Below are 16,807 nucleotides of genomic sequence, written 5' to 3' on the forward strand. Positions count from 1 at the left end.
GTGCAGGAGGTGTGTGCAGGTGGGATGAAGGGTGAGAGATGGACCAATGTGGGAGGCTGCAAAGAGCTAAATGCTGAACCCAAGAGCATACACACCAGACAGCTTGAGAGTCAAAGCAGCTGCTTTTACTGCCAAGGACAAGGGACACTGTGCAGCCTGGACTCTAGCTCAAACATCGATCTTCACATGCCTATAACGAAGGTGTAGTTCCCACTGCATACCCAGAGCTCTCGCAAAGCACCTGTGTGTGGTGCCACTGCAGGCACATTCAGATTTCAGTCCAAATGAAGGCAAAGGTGTGCGCTTTGTGAAGATCACGTTATGCCTTACACCCGTGGGCACGAGAAGCACGAGAAGAAAAATTCTCAACATCAAAAGAGTGCTATATCGATAGTCATATAAAAATGTACTTGGATATTTCAGTTTTGAAATTCATAAGGTAGGTGATTTCTACCACACGTCCAGAGAGGCCCGCTACCACTCCACCCTTTCTCCTCTGGGGCTCAGCGTGTGGGTTCTGGTTTCCAGGGAGCAGACGAGGTGAAAAGCGGAAGATTTCGTGGCACTGGCGGCAGCGGCTAGAGTGGCCAAGGTCTCTCGAGAGGTGGTTGCGTCATCCCGACACCGCCCCTAGCGCACAGTCTCACTACCTCTTACTGGGTAGCAAGTCGCTCCCGGAACCTGTGCGTGGCGGCGGCGTTTTCCCGGGACCTATTCGCTGCTGGACCTAGGCAGTGAAGGGCGGAAGTGGGAGGTGTGGGCCGGTGCAAGCGGCTCTGCTGGGCGATCTGGCCACGCTGGAGGCTGCGGGCGAGCGGGGTTCGGGGGGTCCCCGTGGCACCGTGGAGAGGGCTTCTGGCGCTCCTTCAGCGTCCGCGACGGCTCCGGGGGAGCGCGGCGGGGATGGGGTACACAGCCGGGCGGCAGCGGGAGCCTCGGCCATGTTCGCGGGGCTCCAGGACCTGGGCGTGGCCAATGGCGAGGACCTGAAAGAGACCCTGACCAACTGCACGGAGCCACTCAAGGCCATTGAGCAATTTCAGGTGGGCAGGAGGGTGCCGGGCCGCTGGGGAGGTCGGACACAATTCTGCGCTCTCCCGACGCTTGGATGGAGGCACTGAAGGTCCTGAGCTAGGAGTCCACTGAGTAGCTTGAGTGTTTTCTCCTTTTTCGCGGTTACCACCGCAGACCTGTGTACTCAGGGCATCCATGGTGCCCGAGCTGACTTGGCTGCGGCCAAGCAAAATGCATACGCATTGACCCTCTGCTTTCCCAGACAGAGAATGGCGTGCTGCTGCCCTCCCTGCAGTCGGCCCTGCCCTTCTTGGACCTACACGGGACACCGCGGCTGGAGTTCCATCAGTCAGTGTTTGATGAGCTACGCGACAAACTGCTGGAACGAGTGTCAGCTATCGCCTCTGAGGGAAAGGCAGAGGAGAGGTGGGTCTCTGCTGGGGAGCTGCTTATCTTTGTGGGTAACATTCATGGCCCCCACGGCTGCACAGTCGTACTTGTAGATACGACCTGGAATGTGTTTGAGGAGACTCCTCTGTATGTCCTGCATGTGAAGACCCACTTTCTCAGCTGAGCAAATCTGCCCAGGTACAAGAAGCTGGAAGACCTTCTGGAAAAGAGCTTTTCTCTGGTCAAGATGCCATCCCTACAACCAGTGGTGATGTGTGTCATGAAACACTTGCCTAAGGTAAGAGCTGTGGAGCCAGCCCTCCTAGGGGAGGTCAGTGAGCCTGTGATACACACTGCTTAGCTAGCCTGCCCTCTGCCCTTGGTTGGTGGAGGTCAGACTATCGGTTTGGTGTGGGCAGTTGCTTAGCTCCGGGGAAGTTTTATGAAGTTGGCCTCCAGCAAGCTCTGGGCACCTTCTCTGTATCACAGAATTCCCCTGGGTGAGCCAAGTGGAGACACATTTATCCCTTGAGTTGGAGGGTGGGTCTTTCCTGGGAGAGGTCCGTAGGGATTCTGGATGTCTGAATTCACCTGCTAAGACATGGCGATCCATCACAGGTGTGGATGGGTTGGTGTGGCTGGGCTCTACAGGTTCTGTGGGCAACTGAGGCTTCTCGAGCTATCCTGAGGGAGACTTGGGGACACAGGCACCTCTTGCAGGGAGCTCTGGTGTTTGCTGTGTAGGTTCCTGAGAAGAAGCTGAAGCTGGTGATGGCTGACAAGGAATTGTACCGAGCGTGTGCCGTGGAAGTGAAGAGGCAGATCTGGCAAGACAACCAGGCACTCTTTGGTGATGAGGTCTCACCACTGTTGAAGCAGTATATCCTGGAGAAGGAGAGTGCACTCTTCAGCACAGAGCTGTCCGTCCTGCACAACTTCTTCAGCCCTTCCCCCAAGACCAGGCGCCAGGGAGAGGTGAGGAAGTCAGAGTGGGGCAGATGACCCCAGGGGTGTGCGGCCAGCCCCTTCCTTGCTTGCCTCTTCCCTGCGAGTGTGTATGTTAGTCTGTTTCTATAAGCATGAGCTTGTATATGTGGCTGGGAAAAGGTTGGTTGGCAGAAGGTTGAGGCAGGAGGATTGCTGTGAGATTGAGGCTAGTCTGAGTAACGTAGCAGATAGTCTCTGAAAAAAATCAAAAAGAGCCGGGCGGTGGCGCACGCCTTCAATCGCAGCACTCGGGAGGCAGAGCCAGGCAGATCTCTGTGAGTTCAAGGCCAGCCTGGTCTACAAGAGTGAGATCTAGGACAGGCACCAAAACAACATGGAGAAACCCTGTCTTGAAAAACCCAAAAGACAAAACAAAACAAAAAACCAAAAAGAAAACACTGAATTTAACATTTTACTTGTTACTGATGTTGGCATTTTTTAAAATTCAAATGTGCTTATTTATTTATTTTTCAGACAGGATCTCACATTGTAGCCCTGTCTGGTCTGAAACTCGCTATATAGACTAGGCTGGCTTTGCACTCACAGAGATCCACCTGCTCTGCTCCCAAGTGCTGTGTTTAAAGAAAGGCATGACTACTATGTCTAGCTCATAAGTGGTGTCTTTAGCCAGGTGGTGGTGGTAGTACAGTTCATGCCTTTTAGCCCAGCAGAGACAGGTGCATCTCTGAGGCCAGCCTGGTCTGCAGAGCGAGTTCCAGGACAGACAAGGACTGCTAAGGCTACACAGAGAAACCCTGTCTCAGAAAAAAAGAAAAAACAAGAAAAAAAGTGGCATCTTTAACATTTTTTTAAAATTAATTTTAATTATGTTTATGTGTCTGTGTGTAGGTATGTGCACATGTATTGGTATGTGCCCACAGAGGCCAGGGTTGTTAGATGCCCATGGAATTGGAATCTGTTCATGAGCCACCTGATGTAGGTGCTGGGAATTGAACCCACTTCGTCTTAGAAGAGCAGTATGTGCACTTTACTGCTGAGCCATCTCTCCAGCCCATCACTGGCATATTTTATGTTGAAGTTTTTTGTTTCTTGTTTTTGAGATAGGATTTCTCTGTGTAGCCCTGGTTGTCCTGGAACTCGCTCTGTAGACCAGGCTGGCCTCCAACTCACAGAGATCCGCCTGGCTCTGCCTCCCAAGTGCTGGGATTAAAGGTGTGTGCCACCACTGCCCGGCTGAAAATTTTTTTTAATTGTTATTTATTGTGTATGTGTGTCAATGACCATGTTGTTTGGAGGTCAAGAGACAATTTGCAGGAGTCAGTTCTCACGCCTTGTGAGTTTTGGGAATTGAACTTAGGGTTGTCATGTTGGCAGCAGATGACCTTACCCACTGAATCATCTTGCTAGTTCTTAAGTCAAGACTTTGTAAGTGGCTTCCTTTAGGCTAGTACTGGTCAATAGAAAGATAAAGTGAGTTATGTAAGTCATTTAAATTTTCCTAGTGTCTACTTTGACAAAAATAGGTAAGATCATTTTTGATGTTTTTCCTTCACCTAATCTATTCAAGGTTTTGTCTTTCAACCTGTAATTGATGTGAGCCATTATTTAGCTATATCGCCTTCATTGGAGGAGTTACTAAGTTTGAAGTCTGGTGAGCTTTTCAAGCTTAGGGCATATCATTTGCCACGTTCCACATGTGAAAGGCTTTGTGTGGCTGTGGTTGGTTTTTAAGGCTCCACCATGGGTATTGGTGGCTGCCGTGTTGGAGGGAGTCGTGGCCCTTGCCGTTCCTGCCTTTCTTGCGCTGTGCTTACTCCTTCCTGAATGTTTCTCTTTCCATTGTTGTCAGGCAGAATGTTCTGCCCACCCTGTTCCCCAGCCCTTCTCCCACCTCCCATTTCTTCTGGTGATCAACCACAGACAGCACTGATTTCTGACTGTCAGCGGACTTGCTTGATGGGCCTTGTCTTGGGTTGATTTTTTTTTTTTTTTTTTTTTTTTTTTTTTGGTTTTTCGAGACAGGGTTTCTCTGTGTAGCTTTGTGCCTTTCCTGGAGCTCACTTGGTAGCCCAGGCTGGCCTCGAACTCACAGAGATCCACCTGGCTCTGCCTCCCGAGTGCTGGGATTAAAGGCGTGCGCCACCAACGCCCGGCTTGATTTTTTTTTTTTTTAAAGTTGCATTCTTAGCCGGGCGGTGGTGGTGCATGCCTTTATCCCAGGCTCGGGAGGCAGAGCCAGGTGGATCTTTGTGTGAGTTCAAGGCCAGCTTGAGCTACAGAGTGAGTTCCAGGAAAGGTGCAAAGTTACACAGAGAAACCCTCTCTCAAAAAAAAAAAAAAAAAAAAAAGCATTCTTATGTATATAAACGCAAATGGGAAAATGTACAGAAGAGCAGAAAACTGTGCAGGGAAGAGATGGGAAAATGGCTTTCTGGGTAAGATTGTTTGCATGAAGATCTGAGTTTGAATCCATAGCACGCATAAGGAAGTCCAGTGTAGCCACAGAGTCCTGTAACCCCAGTGCTGGAAGGGAGGAAGCAGAGCCAGGAGAAATCACTGGGGTTTGCTGGCCTGCCAGTGTAGACAGAAACGAACAGAACCTGTTGAGCTGCAGGTTTAGTGAGGGACCCTGTCTCAAGTGTATGAGGTGGAGAATGGTAGGAAGGTTTTTGCAAGTGTGGGCTCAGGTGTACACACTTTCTAGGTGTCTAGCTGTCTGTCTGTGGCCAGTGGTATACTGGCTTCTTCCGTGGTTCTCCTGGCTCTCTGATCCTCTGGCCTTCTGACTATCCTGCTTTGACATGCCAGGCCACACTAGGTCTGATTTAGCCCAGTGTCCTGTGTTGATTGGGCTGTTCTCCAGGTTTCTTCTCCTTTCCTGCATTTCCTTCCTGTTGGCTGGATTTAGAATTACAGTCCTAAGTGCCAAAGATCTTTCGTGATGTCTCTGTTGCTGGTTTCTGCGGATGAGTCTGATCTATAGCACTTTGATGCTGGCCTGTTTTTCCTCTTGGAAACTTCGCAGACTCTTCTAAGAGCTCTGTGATTTTACAGCACTGGGGACATCAGGCTAGTGGGTCACCCTCTCAGGCTTGGCTGTAGGACAGTTGTCTTGCCTGTGAGCAGGTGGTCCCAAGCTGGTCATGTGTGAAGCAGGCACACTACATGTCAGGGTTAGATTATCTCTGTGCTGTGTACCCAGTGAGTGAGGGACCCTTGAACCATCCACATGGCTTGAGTGATGTCAGCAGTGAAGATTTTGTTCCTGAGATAAAGATCCAGGTCAGTCCGAGAGTTCTTGGCAGGGGTCTCGGAGAGTGAGCTACCAGACCAACTACCAGCTCTTGCCACCCTCCTCCTCCTCCTCCCACTGACATTATTACCTGCTGAGTCTGGCCTGATGCCTTTGGGCTTCCTGGGATAACTTCACCCTGGGCTAACCTAAATGTTCCTTTGTACCATCGGCCTGAGACTCAGTTAGCCATGGCCAGTTCGCAGCTGAGCAAAACTTCTTTGTATTGGCTGGAGCCGTTATATTGAGCAGGACTGTGTGGTTTGCCTTTGTTGGGTAGAGGGGTGGGTGACATCTGCCAAGGGAGTAGGCACTGGTGTCCCTGCATGGCCCTGGCTTAGAGTACAAGGTAGAGCTGAATGTCACTGTGTGTGGTTTGACACCAGGTGCCCTGGCCTTCGTTCTGTAGTCCTGCTACTAGTGTTGGGACAAGGATGGTCACAAGCTTGGGAAGAAGCCAGGGAATCGGAGAACCCAGGGTGGCCTCATAGGCCTTACTGTCAGCCCAGGGGCAGCGGCAGTACAGCGTGAGCTTCCTGTGTTGGGGCCCTTTCTTCAGATGGGCTCTCAGCATGGCTTGTAGCCCTTCACCTGACAGGTACTTGAAGTCACAGTAGATCACAGACCAGACTATCCTCAGGATGAATGTAGAGTTACGTCTTGAGTAGCAGAAGTCAGCCCCCTAGAATACGGTGCCAACTTTTCATGGCAGATAAAGAAATGTCTCATGCCAAAAAGAGAGAGGCCAGCTCTGTATATAGGACTAGAGCACCCATGTGTTGTTGTCTGGGTGGTGCTGAGGTGGGGATTTATGTTTGTTTTTGGTTTTTTGAGACAGGGTTTCTCTGTGTAAATTTGTGCCTTTCCTGGAACTCACTCTGTAGCCCAGGCTGGCCTCGAACTCACAGAGATCCACCTGGCTCTGCCTCCCGAGTGCTGGGATTAAAGGCGTGTGCCACCACTGCCCGGCTTTGTTTTAGTTTTTTGAGAGGATTTTTTGTTTGTTTTTTGGTTTTTTGACTAGCCCTGGCTGTCCTAGAACCTGGTCTAGCCAAACTCACAGAGATCCACGTGCCTCTGCCTCCCGAGTACCGAGATTAAAGGTGTGCGCCACCTCTGCCTGTCCTAGGGTGGGGATTTTGGAGTCCGTCTGTCTGTCTGTCTTGCCCCAGGTGGTCCAGAAGCTGACGCAGATGGTGGGGAAGAATGTGAAGCTCTATGACATGGTGCTGCAGTTCCTGCGCACACTGTTCCTGCGGACCAGGAATGTGCACTACTGCACGCTGCGGGCCGAGCTGCTCATGTCCCTGCACGACCTGGACGTCAGCGACATCTGCACTGTGGACCCCTGCCATAAGGTAGTACTGCGTGGCCACCTGTGCACTTCCCCTGGGTCGTCCTCTGCTGAATTCATTAATCCAGGAATGCCCTCATCTAAGCTTGCTTCCGGACTGCCGGCTGTGTGTCCCTGAGCTCCTCTGGGGGATGAACAGGTCCTGGCTGGGCAGCCGCCTCTCTTGCTGGTCCTCCAGCTTCCACTCCCTAGCTGTAAGTGGCAAGCCCTGTGGCCATCTTTCCATTAGGCTTCTGCCTTCTCCTGCCCCAGAGCCCTCGGGGCTTCTTGCTGGCCAGCACCAAGGTAGCCTAGGAATGGGGTTTTCTGCACGTCCCTCTGCCCCCCACCACGAGCACAGACAATCTGAGGCCATCTCCTGGGTACTGTGTGGTGTTGCTTATTGCCAAGCACTGAGCTACACCACAAAACTGCCGTAACGTGTCCGGCCAGCTGCCAGCCCGGTTAGTTAGTTCCCTTTAGGAAAACAATACGCTTCCTCCATGTGCTGTCCTGATCCTTGTTGCTTTGGGGACTGTGGAGGTCTCCTGCTCCCTGTAGGCCACTGGTCCCCCATGAAAGCTCACTGGTGTCTCAGTCCACGCCATGTTTCCTTCTGGACACTGGGGAATGAGTACTGTGTTTCTTTTTCTTTGTTGATATCTAGTGATTGAGTGAGGAGGCACTGGTGGGCTTGACGGGCTGAGCCTGAAGACTTCTGCTGCCCCGCCTTCGGCATGGCCCCCTTCTGCTAATTGCCATTTTCTCTGTCCTCTCCAGGGACCCTTTTCTATCCTGGGCTTGGCCTAGGGTGGGGCCATGGGCCTTGACTTGTGTTTATCTGAACTTGCAATTTCCACAGCCATTTGGGCTGTGGCCGAGTTCGACTGAGGGGTGAGAGTCGGGGTATACCGAGATCCTGTACTTCTTTCCTGTAGTTTACCTGGTGCCTGGATGCCTGTATCCGAGAGCGGTTTGTGGACAGCAAAAGAGCCCGGGAGCTACAGGGATTTCTTGATGGTGTGAAGAAGGGACAGGAACAAGTTTTGGGGTGAGAGTCAGCTCTACAAGGGCTCTAGCCTTGGGATCCCTTAACAGGCATCTGGTGGGGCTTGCTGTGTACTGTTGGTAGTTAGGCTCGTTCCTGCCTGTTTTTGGGCAGTCAGGCTGGGTACCAGGCCACTGTTAACAGGGTTATAACTCACTGCTTGGAATGAGTCTCAGTAGGGAAAGGATCCATACCTGAGAGGCATGAGGTTTGGGGCCTGCTGTTTTGGGGGAGCTACCACAGGGGGCTTAGGCGGGAGGGGACTGCTCTCTGTAGCAAGTTAGGGTGTGCTGTCTGAGCAGCCCGGTTCCCAGCATCCTCTGCGTGCCATGAAGATAGAGTGCTGCTGGGGCAGCCCTGCCATATTTCTTTATTATATTCTTCCACTGGCTAAACCTAGCGTTTAAGCTAGAGTGTTTATTTTCCTTTGGAGATAGGGTTTTGTGTAGGGATTCGCTGCGGATTAAACACTGTGTAGTCCCAAACTCATCACAGAGGTCCGTCTGCTTCTCCCTCCTGAGTGCTGGGATTGAAGATGTGCCACCACCACTTGCCTCTCAGTCAGGGTTTTTGAAACGAAGTATGAATTTAGTTTTTTTGAGGGGCGGGTAATTTTTTTTTCTTTAACTCTATAGTTTAGAAGATCTTCGAGTAAGTTATGGATAAATTATGAATTCAGTACAAAGAGAGGCTTGTTTTCTGGGGTCAGTACCCAAGCCCTTGCATCCCAGTCTGTGGCTGTCCCTTCAGTGGGCCTGACATTAATTACAGCTATTAGAAATGGAGTAGCCAGGCTTCTCAATTTATACCAAGGTCTGATTCCTTCTAGGGATTTGTCTATGATCCTGTGTGACCCCTTCGCCATCAACACACTGTCCCTCAGCACCATCAGGCACTTGCAGGAGCTCGTTAGCCAGGAGACACTGCCCAGGGTGAGCATAGGCGTGGCTGGTGGCCATGCAGAAGACATACTGTCTGTTGTGAAATGGGGATTCACTCAGTGGGTGGATATTGGCACATGGGTGCCTTATGATGGCTCTCCTAAGGTCTGGGCCCTGGAAAGCAGAGACCCTGTCTTGTTCAGTGGGACCAGAGGATGGCAGAGTCCCCGTGAGCTCTTGCTGAAGCCCCTGTCTTCTTTCAGGATAGCCCCGACCTCCTTCTCCTACTTAGGCTGCTGGCGCTGGGCCAAGGTGCATGGGACTTAATAGACAGCCAGGTCTTCAAGGAGCCCAAGATGGTATGGGGTCTAGTGTCCTCTTCTCCTAATTATGGGGCGTGGCAGGGTGGGGCCCTCTAGAAGCAAAGCTAGAGTCTTTAGGTGAGCATCCACCAAGGATGTTGGGGCATCTGGGTAGACTGGCTACAGGGGTAGCTGCTGTTCCATGGAGACTGGGGCCCAGAAGGGGCTTTGCAGGTGCAGCCATGATCATGCCAGATGAGAGGTGCACGAGAACACCACTGGACATGCGTCTCAGAGAACAGGAAGGAGGGATTCTGGGGACTAATGCCTAAGAAAGCTGAATTTGAGGAATGTGTATCGGGTGGGCAAGGGCAAGGTGTGCACTGGGCAGAGTGGGCTAGGGTGTAGATTAAGAGCAGCCGGGGTCAGTGGGACCTTAGTGGGCTCAGACACTCCTTCTGCCAGGAGGCAGAGCTCATCACCAAGTTCCTGCCAATGCTCATGTCCTTCGTGGTGGATGACTACACTTTCAACGTAGATCAGAAGCTTCCAGCTGAGGAGAAGGCCCCAGTCACGTACCCCAACACGCTTCCTGAAAGTTTCACCAAGTAGGACTCCAGGGCAGTGTTTGGGGGGGCAGTAGAGCGGGGCTGCAGGTGAGGGTGCTGCGGGGTGGGCTGATTAAAGGCCGTGGCTTCTCGCATGCAGGTTTCTGCAGGAGCAGCGCATGGCTTGTGAGGTGGGACTGTACTACGTCCTGCACATCACCAAGCAGAGAAACAAGAATGCACTCCTGCGCCTGCTGCCTGGCCTCGGTGAGTCCTGCTGGCCGTGCTGGCCTGCCTGCCTGCCACCTGAACTCCTGGGCCTGAGCTCCCAGTGTCCCTCTGCCTTCACCTCCAACCTCCAGAGCTCGAATTCTGTCCTAGGCACTCGGTGTTTGTTTGTAGGCGGGGCTTATCTCTGTTTCCGAGATGCTGCTAGCGGGTCTTGTGATTTCCTGCAGAAGGGATTCATAGCTCTATTGCCAGGTATGGTGGCACACTTAATCCCAGCATTTAGGAGGCAGAGGCCGCCAGATCTCTGTGAGTTCAAGGCCAGCCTGGTCTACATAACCAGCTATCTCCTTCCAGCTTTATGTGGATTCCAGGCAATCAACTCAAGTCTCCAGGCCTGTGTGGTTTGTTTGTTTGTTTGCTTCTTTGTTTGTTTGTTGTTTTAAACCACTGAGACATCTCACCAGCTCTTAGTTTGTCCATGACAACCAAGGCTACATAGAGAGACCCTGTCTCAAAACAAAACAAAATCATCTCTATTTTGTTCTAATTGGTAAAAAAAAAAAAAAAATAGAACTCCTTGGGTGTTCAGACAGTCCCCTTATCCAAGGAGCCTACTTTCCCCTAGCTACCTGGGGTGACACACACACACACACACACACACACACACACAAGAGAGTTCTGAGTGGGCTCTTCAGTAGTAAAGCTGCGGGCTATAGTGTATAAGTGTATAGTGTATTCAGTGATAAGAGCACTTACTTGGCATGAATAAGATACTGGATTCTATCCCCAACAAAAACAACTACCTAAAGCTACACTCTTATTGGGAAGAGATGCCCAGTGGCATCCTGTGCCTTTGTGATGATGGCCCCAGGCATTTGCTGACTCATCCTTTGTCTGGAGTTTAGAGGATTACACCTGGAAGATGGAGCTTCTTTTCTTTTTTCTTTTCCTAGTCAGAGTCTCACTGTGTAGCCTTGGCTGTCATGGAACATACTCTGTAGACCAGGCTGGCCTCAAACTCAAGAGATCCGCCTGGCTCTGCACCCCTACCATCCCCCCCTCCCCTCCCCTGCCAGTGCTGGCACCACTGCTCGCCTCCTTCACGTGTGTTTGTAAGTCACTGGTGAACCTGTTTCCTGAAGCTGTGTGCATGCTGGTTATGCAGCTTCCGTCTGACCGGATTTACCTGGCTGGGCCTTTAGTTTTCTTTTTAACAAGTTACCACAGACTTAGCAGCTTGAAACAGCTCAGTCTTACTGTCTGCTGTTATAGAGGCAGGAAATTTGAAGTGAGCCTTGCTGAGCTAAAATTGGGTATGGCCAGACTCCTTTGATATAGTCCGTGCCCTCTCCGGCTGTAGGGGCATCAGGACATTCTGCTGGTCACGGAGTTAGCTTGCTTAAGACCTTAGGAACACCTGTGGTACCTTTGATTTGCCTTGTCCATGCATTTCAGTCTGCCTGTTGTCTGGTATGTTTCTGTCTGTCGTCTGGTATGGTACCAGTAAACTGGCAGTGTGGCCTGTCCTGGCTAGGGCATCTCTACCTGGGATGTACCTGGGGTGTACCATTCAGTCATGTTTAAAAAAATCTTAAGGTTGGAGAGATGGCTCAGTGGTTAAGAGCACTGGTTGCTCTTCCAGAGGACTCCCAGCATCTACATGGTGGCTCACAGCTGTCTGTAATTCCAGTTGTAGGGGATCCCATGCCCTCTTCTGGCCACTGTGGACACCAGGCATTAAAGGCATGTGCCACCACACCCAGCTCTCTTGAGTGCTGGTATTAAAGGCTTGTGCCACCATGCCTGGCCCCAAGTATGAACTAAATTTCCTGATCTTGCCTCTACCTCCCATCTGCTGATACTATATACTACCATGCCCAGCTTATTAGGTACTTTGTTTTGTTTTTCGAGACAGGGTTTCTCTGTGTAGCTTTGCGCCTTTTTTCCTGGAACTCATTCTGTAGCCCAGGCTGGCCTCGAACTCACAGAGGTCCACCTGCCTCTGCCTCCCAAGTGCTGGGATTAAAGGTGTGCGCCACCACTGCCCGGCCATGTATTAGGTACTTTGTATTGCTGTGACTCCAACAGAAACAACAGAAAAAACAAGTAGTTTTTTGTTTGTTTGTCTTTTGAGACAGGGTTTCCCTGTGTTGCTCTGGTTGGCTGGAACTCACCCTGTAGCCCAGGCTGGCCTCAAACTCACAGATATCTGCCTGCCACTGCCCCCTGAGTGCTGGGATTAAAGGCATGCACCACCAAGCCCCAGCTAAGAGTTTATTTTTATTTTATGAGCATTTTGCCTGAAGGTATATAAATGCGCCAGGTGTGTGTGTAGTGCGCACAGAGTCCAGAGAGGCATCAGGTCCCCTGGATCTGTAGTTAGAGATAGCTGTGAGCTACTGTGTGGGTGTTAGTCATGGAATCTGGGTCCTCTGCAAGAGCGCAGTGCTGCTACCCCCCCCCCCCCCAAGCCACCACCGGTCCCAGTTTTAGAAGAAGGTTTCAGCTCATACAGCAGGAGTGTGTGGCAGAGGCTGTTCACAGCACAGCAAAGCAGGAAGCAGGGTGTGACTGGGATCAGGACTAGTTCCGATCCTTAAATACCTGCTCTTAGTGACCTACTTCCACCAGCCAGGCCTCACCTCCTAAAGGTTCCTTCAAAACAGCGCCACCAGCTGGGGACCAGATTTTCAAAACATGAGCCCGTAGGAGATGCTTCATAGTCAGACTAAGACACTTGTCTTAACAGTGTGGTAGGCATCCCTACCAAAAAAAAGATGATGATGTTAAGAACTTAGACGAGGGCCCCCTCTGACGAGCCTGCTGTGAGCTTTGTGTCACTGGATGGATGATGGCTGAGTTCCTGTGTGTCAGCGGGGTTGTATGGGCTCAAGTCAGGATTTAAGGCCCCTTTACACTGTGCACGCTTGCTTGCCTTTCAAGTGCCATGGTTATTTGACGGTGAGAGAATACAGGCATCTCAGCCTCTTGGTGGTGATCAACCATGTGGTCAGGCAGGGCACGAAGTGGCTGAGATGCATCAAATCTGTTTGAAATAGTGTCCCCAGAACACCTGAGCCTCCCTGAAGGGTTCCAGTTTTCCCATGGGTTCAAGTGGTGTCAGCTGGGTTTGCTATCAAAACACCTTCTGCTTCCAACTGTCAGGAATGGTGATGGTGGCCGGAGAGATGGTTCAGGGCTTAAGAGTACTGTCTGCTCTTCCAGAGGTCCTGAGTTCAATTCCCATCAACCACATGGTGGCTCACAAACCATCTATAATGAGATCTGGTGCTGTCTTCTGGTCTACAGGCATCCATGCAGGCAGAACACTGTATACATAATAAATCTTAAATAAAAAAAAAAAGTGATGGATCCCAAGGCTGTCTACACTGTGTCTATCCTGTCATCTCTTGTTCAGTGACTACTGTCTGGGCATCAGTCTGCTCTGCGGTCTGCCTCTGTCAGCCCTGCCTGTGGTAGCAAGTGCTCTTTGTCATTGGTTGTGAGCAGGACTCAAATGCAATTGCTTGGCCATCTGTCTGTCCTACTTTGATGTTTTTGAACAGGAAGTTTGGCAGTGTTTCTTTGTGTGTGTGGGGGCGGGAGTGTTTTTGTTTTTTGTTTTTTTTGAGACAGGGTTTCTCTGTGTAGCCCTGGCTGCCATGGAACTAGCTCTGTAGATGAGGCTGGCCTCGAACTCACAGAGATCCGCCTGGCTCTGTCTTCTGAGTGCTGGGATCAAAGGCATGCACCACCATGCCCTGTGTTTCTTTTTGTTCTTAACTGAGGAGTCATTGGGAGGGTTTGTCAGGACCCCATCTGTTCTGTCTGGGAAGGCCAGTTCAGACCAGAGCTTCTGGCTTTGGGCAGAGCATCTTTCCGTTACCATGCTCTAGCTATGGGCTGCTTCCCTGCTGAGAGACACAGACCACCTATCTACTTCACCTGGTCAGCTCTCTCTGCTCACCTGAGTCCTGTTCAGACCTTGGGACAGTGGGGAGACTGAGGGCAGAGGCCGAGCCACCCTGTTGTGTTTACAGTGGAAACCTTTGGTGACCTGGCCTTCAGTGACATCTTTCTCCACCTGCTCACTGGGAGTCTGGCACTGCTGGCTGATGAATTTGCTCTGGAGGATTTCTGCAGCAGCCTCTTCGATGGCTTCTTCCTCACTGCCTCTCCCAGGTAGACATACAACCCACTGGACCTTCATTTCTTATCAGTTCTTGTGCTTGACATCGTGGGAGGGGAGTTGCGGTCCCATCCTGCTGAAGGACCACAGATGGGTCTGGAGCACTGGGACCTGTGCTAGATCTAGTGAGTAATTCCTAGGTGTAGCTTGGGATGTCCAGGGGTCAGGTCCTCTAGGTGGTGTGGGGGGAGCTGAAGGCACATGCCCAGACCAGGTGGGCTGTGCTTTGGAGGGAAGTAGCTGTTACGGCCCTCCAGTCCCACTGATCTCTTCCAGGAAGGAGAATGTGCATCGTCATGTGCTGAGGCTCCTCCTCCACTTACACCCAAGAGTGGCCCCTTCCAAGCTGGAGGCTCTGCAGAAGGCTCTGGAGCCCACAGGCCAGGTAGGTATCCTCGATTCCCATTTTTATAGAGCATTGCTCTATGAATGTGCCTGGGTGGTCCAGCTGTGGCATGAGTGTCCTTGGTGGGGTTTTTTGTTGTTTTTTACCTTGGTGTTCTTCTTCTTCTTCTTTTTTTTTTTTTTTGGTTTTTCGAGACAGGGTTTCTCTGTGTAGCTTTGCACCTTTCCTGGATCTCGCTCTGTAGCCCAGGCTGGCCTCGAACTCACAAAGATCTGCCTGGCTCTGCCTCCCAAGTGCTGGGATTAAAGATGTGCGCTACCACTGCCCGGCACCTTGGTGTTCTTAATGGTTGATCTTGCCTATAGGTTCACTCCTCCAAGTAGGCTCAGACCACCTGCCCTGTTGATGCCTGTCTTTTTTTTTTTTTTTCTAAATGTACATTGGTGTCGAGTCCCCTGGAATTACAGACAGTTGTGAGCTGCCATGTGGGTGTTGGGAATTGAACCTGGGTCCTCTGGAAGACCAGTCAGTGCTCTTAACCTCTGAGCCATCTCTTCAGTCCCCTTGCATGCCTGTCTTAGGGTTTCTATTGCTGTGAAGAGACACCATGACCACGGCAACTCTTATAAAGAAAATATATTTAATTGGGGTGGCTTACATTTTCAGAGGCTTAGTCCATTATGGTGCGACATGGTGGCAGCAGGCAGATGTGGTGCTGGAGAAGTAGCCGGGTGTCCTACATCTTGACTTGCAGACAATAGGAAGTAGTCTGTTTTAATGGGCATGGCTTGAGCATATATGAGACCTCAAAGCCCATCCCCACAGTGACACATTTCTTGTCCCGACCGCCTTAGATATTACATTTAAAGTTAACCCATATTCCTTATTTACGCTCTGCTATGGGGCAGTACCTTTATTAGGATGGCATGTTCATTCCTGTTCTCTCTGCATCTGCTGACAGCTCCTGACTATGCCCTTCTCCTTCCCAGCAACCTTAGTTTGGTTGCCCTGCCTATACTTCCTGCCTGGTCACTGGCCAATCAGCATTTTATTAAACTAATTCCAGTGACAAATCTTTACAGTGTACAAGAGGATTATCCCAAACCGGGCGGTGGTGGCGCACATCTTTAATCCCAGCACTTGGGAGGCAGAGCCAGGCGGATCTCTGTGAGTTCGAGGCCAGCCTGGACTACCGAGTGAGTCCCAGGAAAGGTGCAAAGCTACACAGAGAAACTCTGTCTCGAAAACCCAAAAAAAAAAAAAAAAAAAAAAAAAGAAGAGGATTATCCCACAGGAGACACACTTCCTCCAACAAGGCCACACCTACTCCAACAAAGCCACACCTCCTAGTAGTGCCACTCCCTTTGGGGGCCATTTTCTTTCAAGCCACCACAATGCCCATGTCCGGTTTTCTCACAGAGTGGGGAGGCCGTGAAGGAGCTCTACTCCCAGCTTGGTGAGAAGTTGGAGCAGTTGGACCATCGGAAGCCCAGTCCCACCCAAGCTGCAGAGACACCAGCGCTGGAGCTGCCTCTTCCCAATGTGCCTGCTCCAGCTCCACTCTGAGGCTCTGAGACCGTTTAGCGGTAGTGCCCTATGGCAGGAGGCCCTAGTCAGCTCGGAGCACAGGGTGAGCTGAGGGCTGTCCCTTGGCAGGGTCCTCCCTCCTCTGAGTTGCTGCCTGGAACTGGTCCTAAGAGGGCCACAGTGGTGTAACGGAACACCAGGGGAGGCCCATGATGGCATGATGGGGCTTGGCCCCTGCTTGACCCTGGCACAGATGGATGGTGGTTGGTAGTAAAAAAAAATAAAATAAAATAAAAAAAAGCCAGTTAGTTTTCCAAGGGCAATGGGCAGAGGCCTGACTGACTTGATCTTCAGTCTGGACAAAGCCCAAGGAGAAGGGTGTACTGAGTTTGCCAAAGCAGATTTGCTGGGCCTGATCCCTCAAGCGCAGGAGTGGTCCCCTCCACAGAAGCCAGGTGCAAAGTCTGCAGAGGCCTGAGGCCGCTGGTGTCAGGCACAGTCCTAGCTGACTGAGATCTGTAGGCAGAGCCCTCCCTTCCCTGCAGTCCCCTGCCTCAGTGTGTGTACCTTGGTAACAGAAGCCAAATCCTTGCCCAGCTACGTGTTTTGGCCCTTGAGTAGGGGACTATGGGTGTACACACCAGTTTCCACTTATGTAAATAAAACACATTTTGATAAATCCACGGTGAAAGGACTCTGTGTGTCCTGGGGCTGAGAACAGGGGTGGATGCACCCTTCTTTCTTTCCTTTTTTGTTTT

At 51.1% G+C, this 16,807-nt stretch overlaps 1 protein-coding gene across 1 annotated transcript; it reads left to right on the forward strand.

The window, feature by feature from the left end:
• Positions 1 to 684: 684 nt before the first annotated feature.
• Nelfb (negative elongation factor complex member B) lies at positions 685 to 16,728 on the forward strand. Its single transcript, XM_028868714.2, has 13 exons — positions 685 to 1,043; positions 1,277 to 1,440; positions 1,603 to 1,702; positions 2,149 to 2,379; positions 6,817 to 7,002; positions 7,916 to 8,028; positions 8,855 to 8,957; positions 9,170 to 9,265; positions 9,674 to 9,816; positions 9,917 to 10,023; positions 14,028 to 14,169; positions 14,453 to 14,561; positions 15,942 to 16,728. Exons 1-13 carry the CDS (start codon positions 942 to 944, stop codon positions 16,086 to 16,088), a joined length of 1,743 nt encoding a protein of 580 aa, XP_028724547.1. The 5' UTR covers positions 685 to 941; the 3' UTR covers positions 16,089 to 16,728.
• The last annotated feature ends 79 nt before the right edge of the window (positions 16,729 to 16,807 follow it).

Source organism: Peromyscus leucopus, chromosome 4 (genome assembly GCF_004664715.2).
Source record: "Peromyscus leucopus breed LL Stock chromosome 4, UCI_PerLeu_2.1, whole genome shotgun sequence".
Taxonomy (NCBI): domain Eukaryota; kingdom Metazoa; phylum Chordata; class Mammalia; order Rodentia; family Cricetidae; genus Peromyscus; species Peromyscus leucopus.

Excerpts from the sequence above, each read along its gene's own strand:
- Nelfb (XM_028868714.2), top strand. The coding sequence starts at position 942 with ATGTTCGCGGGGCTCCAGGACCTGGGCGTGGCCAATGGCGAGGACCTG. Across the intron at positions 1,441-1,602 it reads GAGGGAAAGGCAGAGGAGAG|GTACAAGAAGCTGGAAGACC; the intron begins GTGGGTCTCTGC and ends AAATCTGCCCAG. Across the intron at positions 14,562-15,941 it reads CTCTGGAGCCCACAGGCCAG|AGTGGGGAGGCCGTGAAGGA; the intron begins GTAGGTATCCTC and ends GTTTTCTCACAG.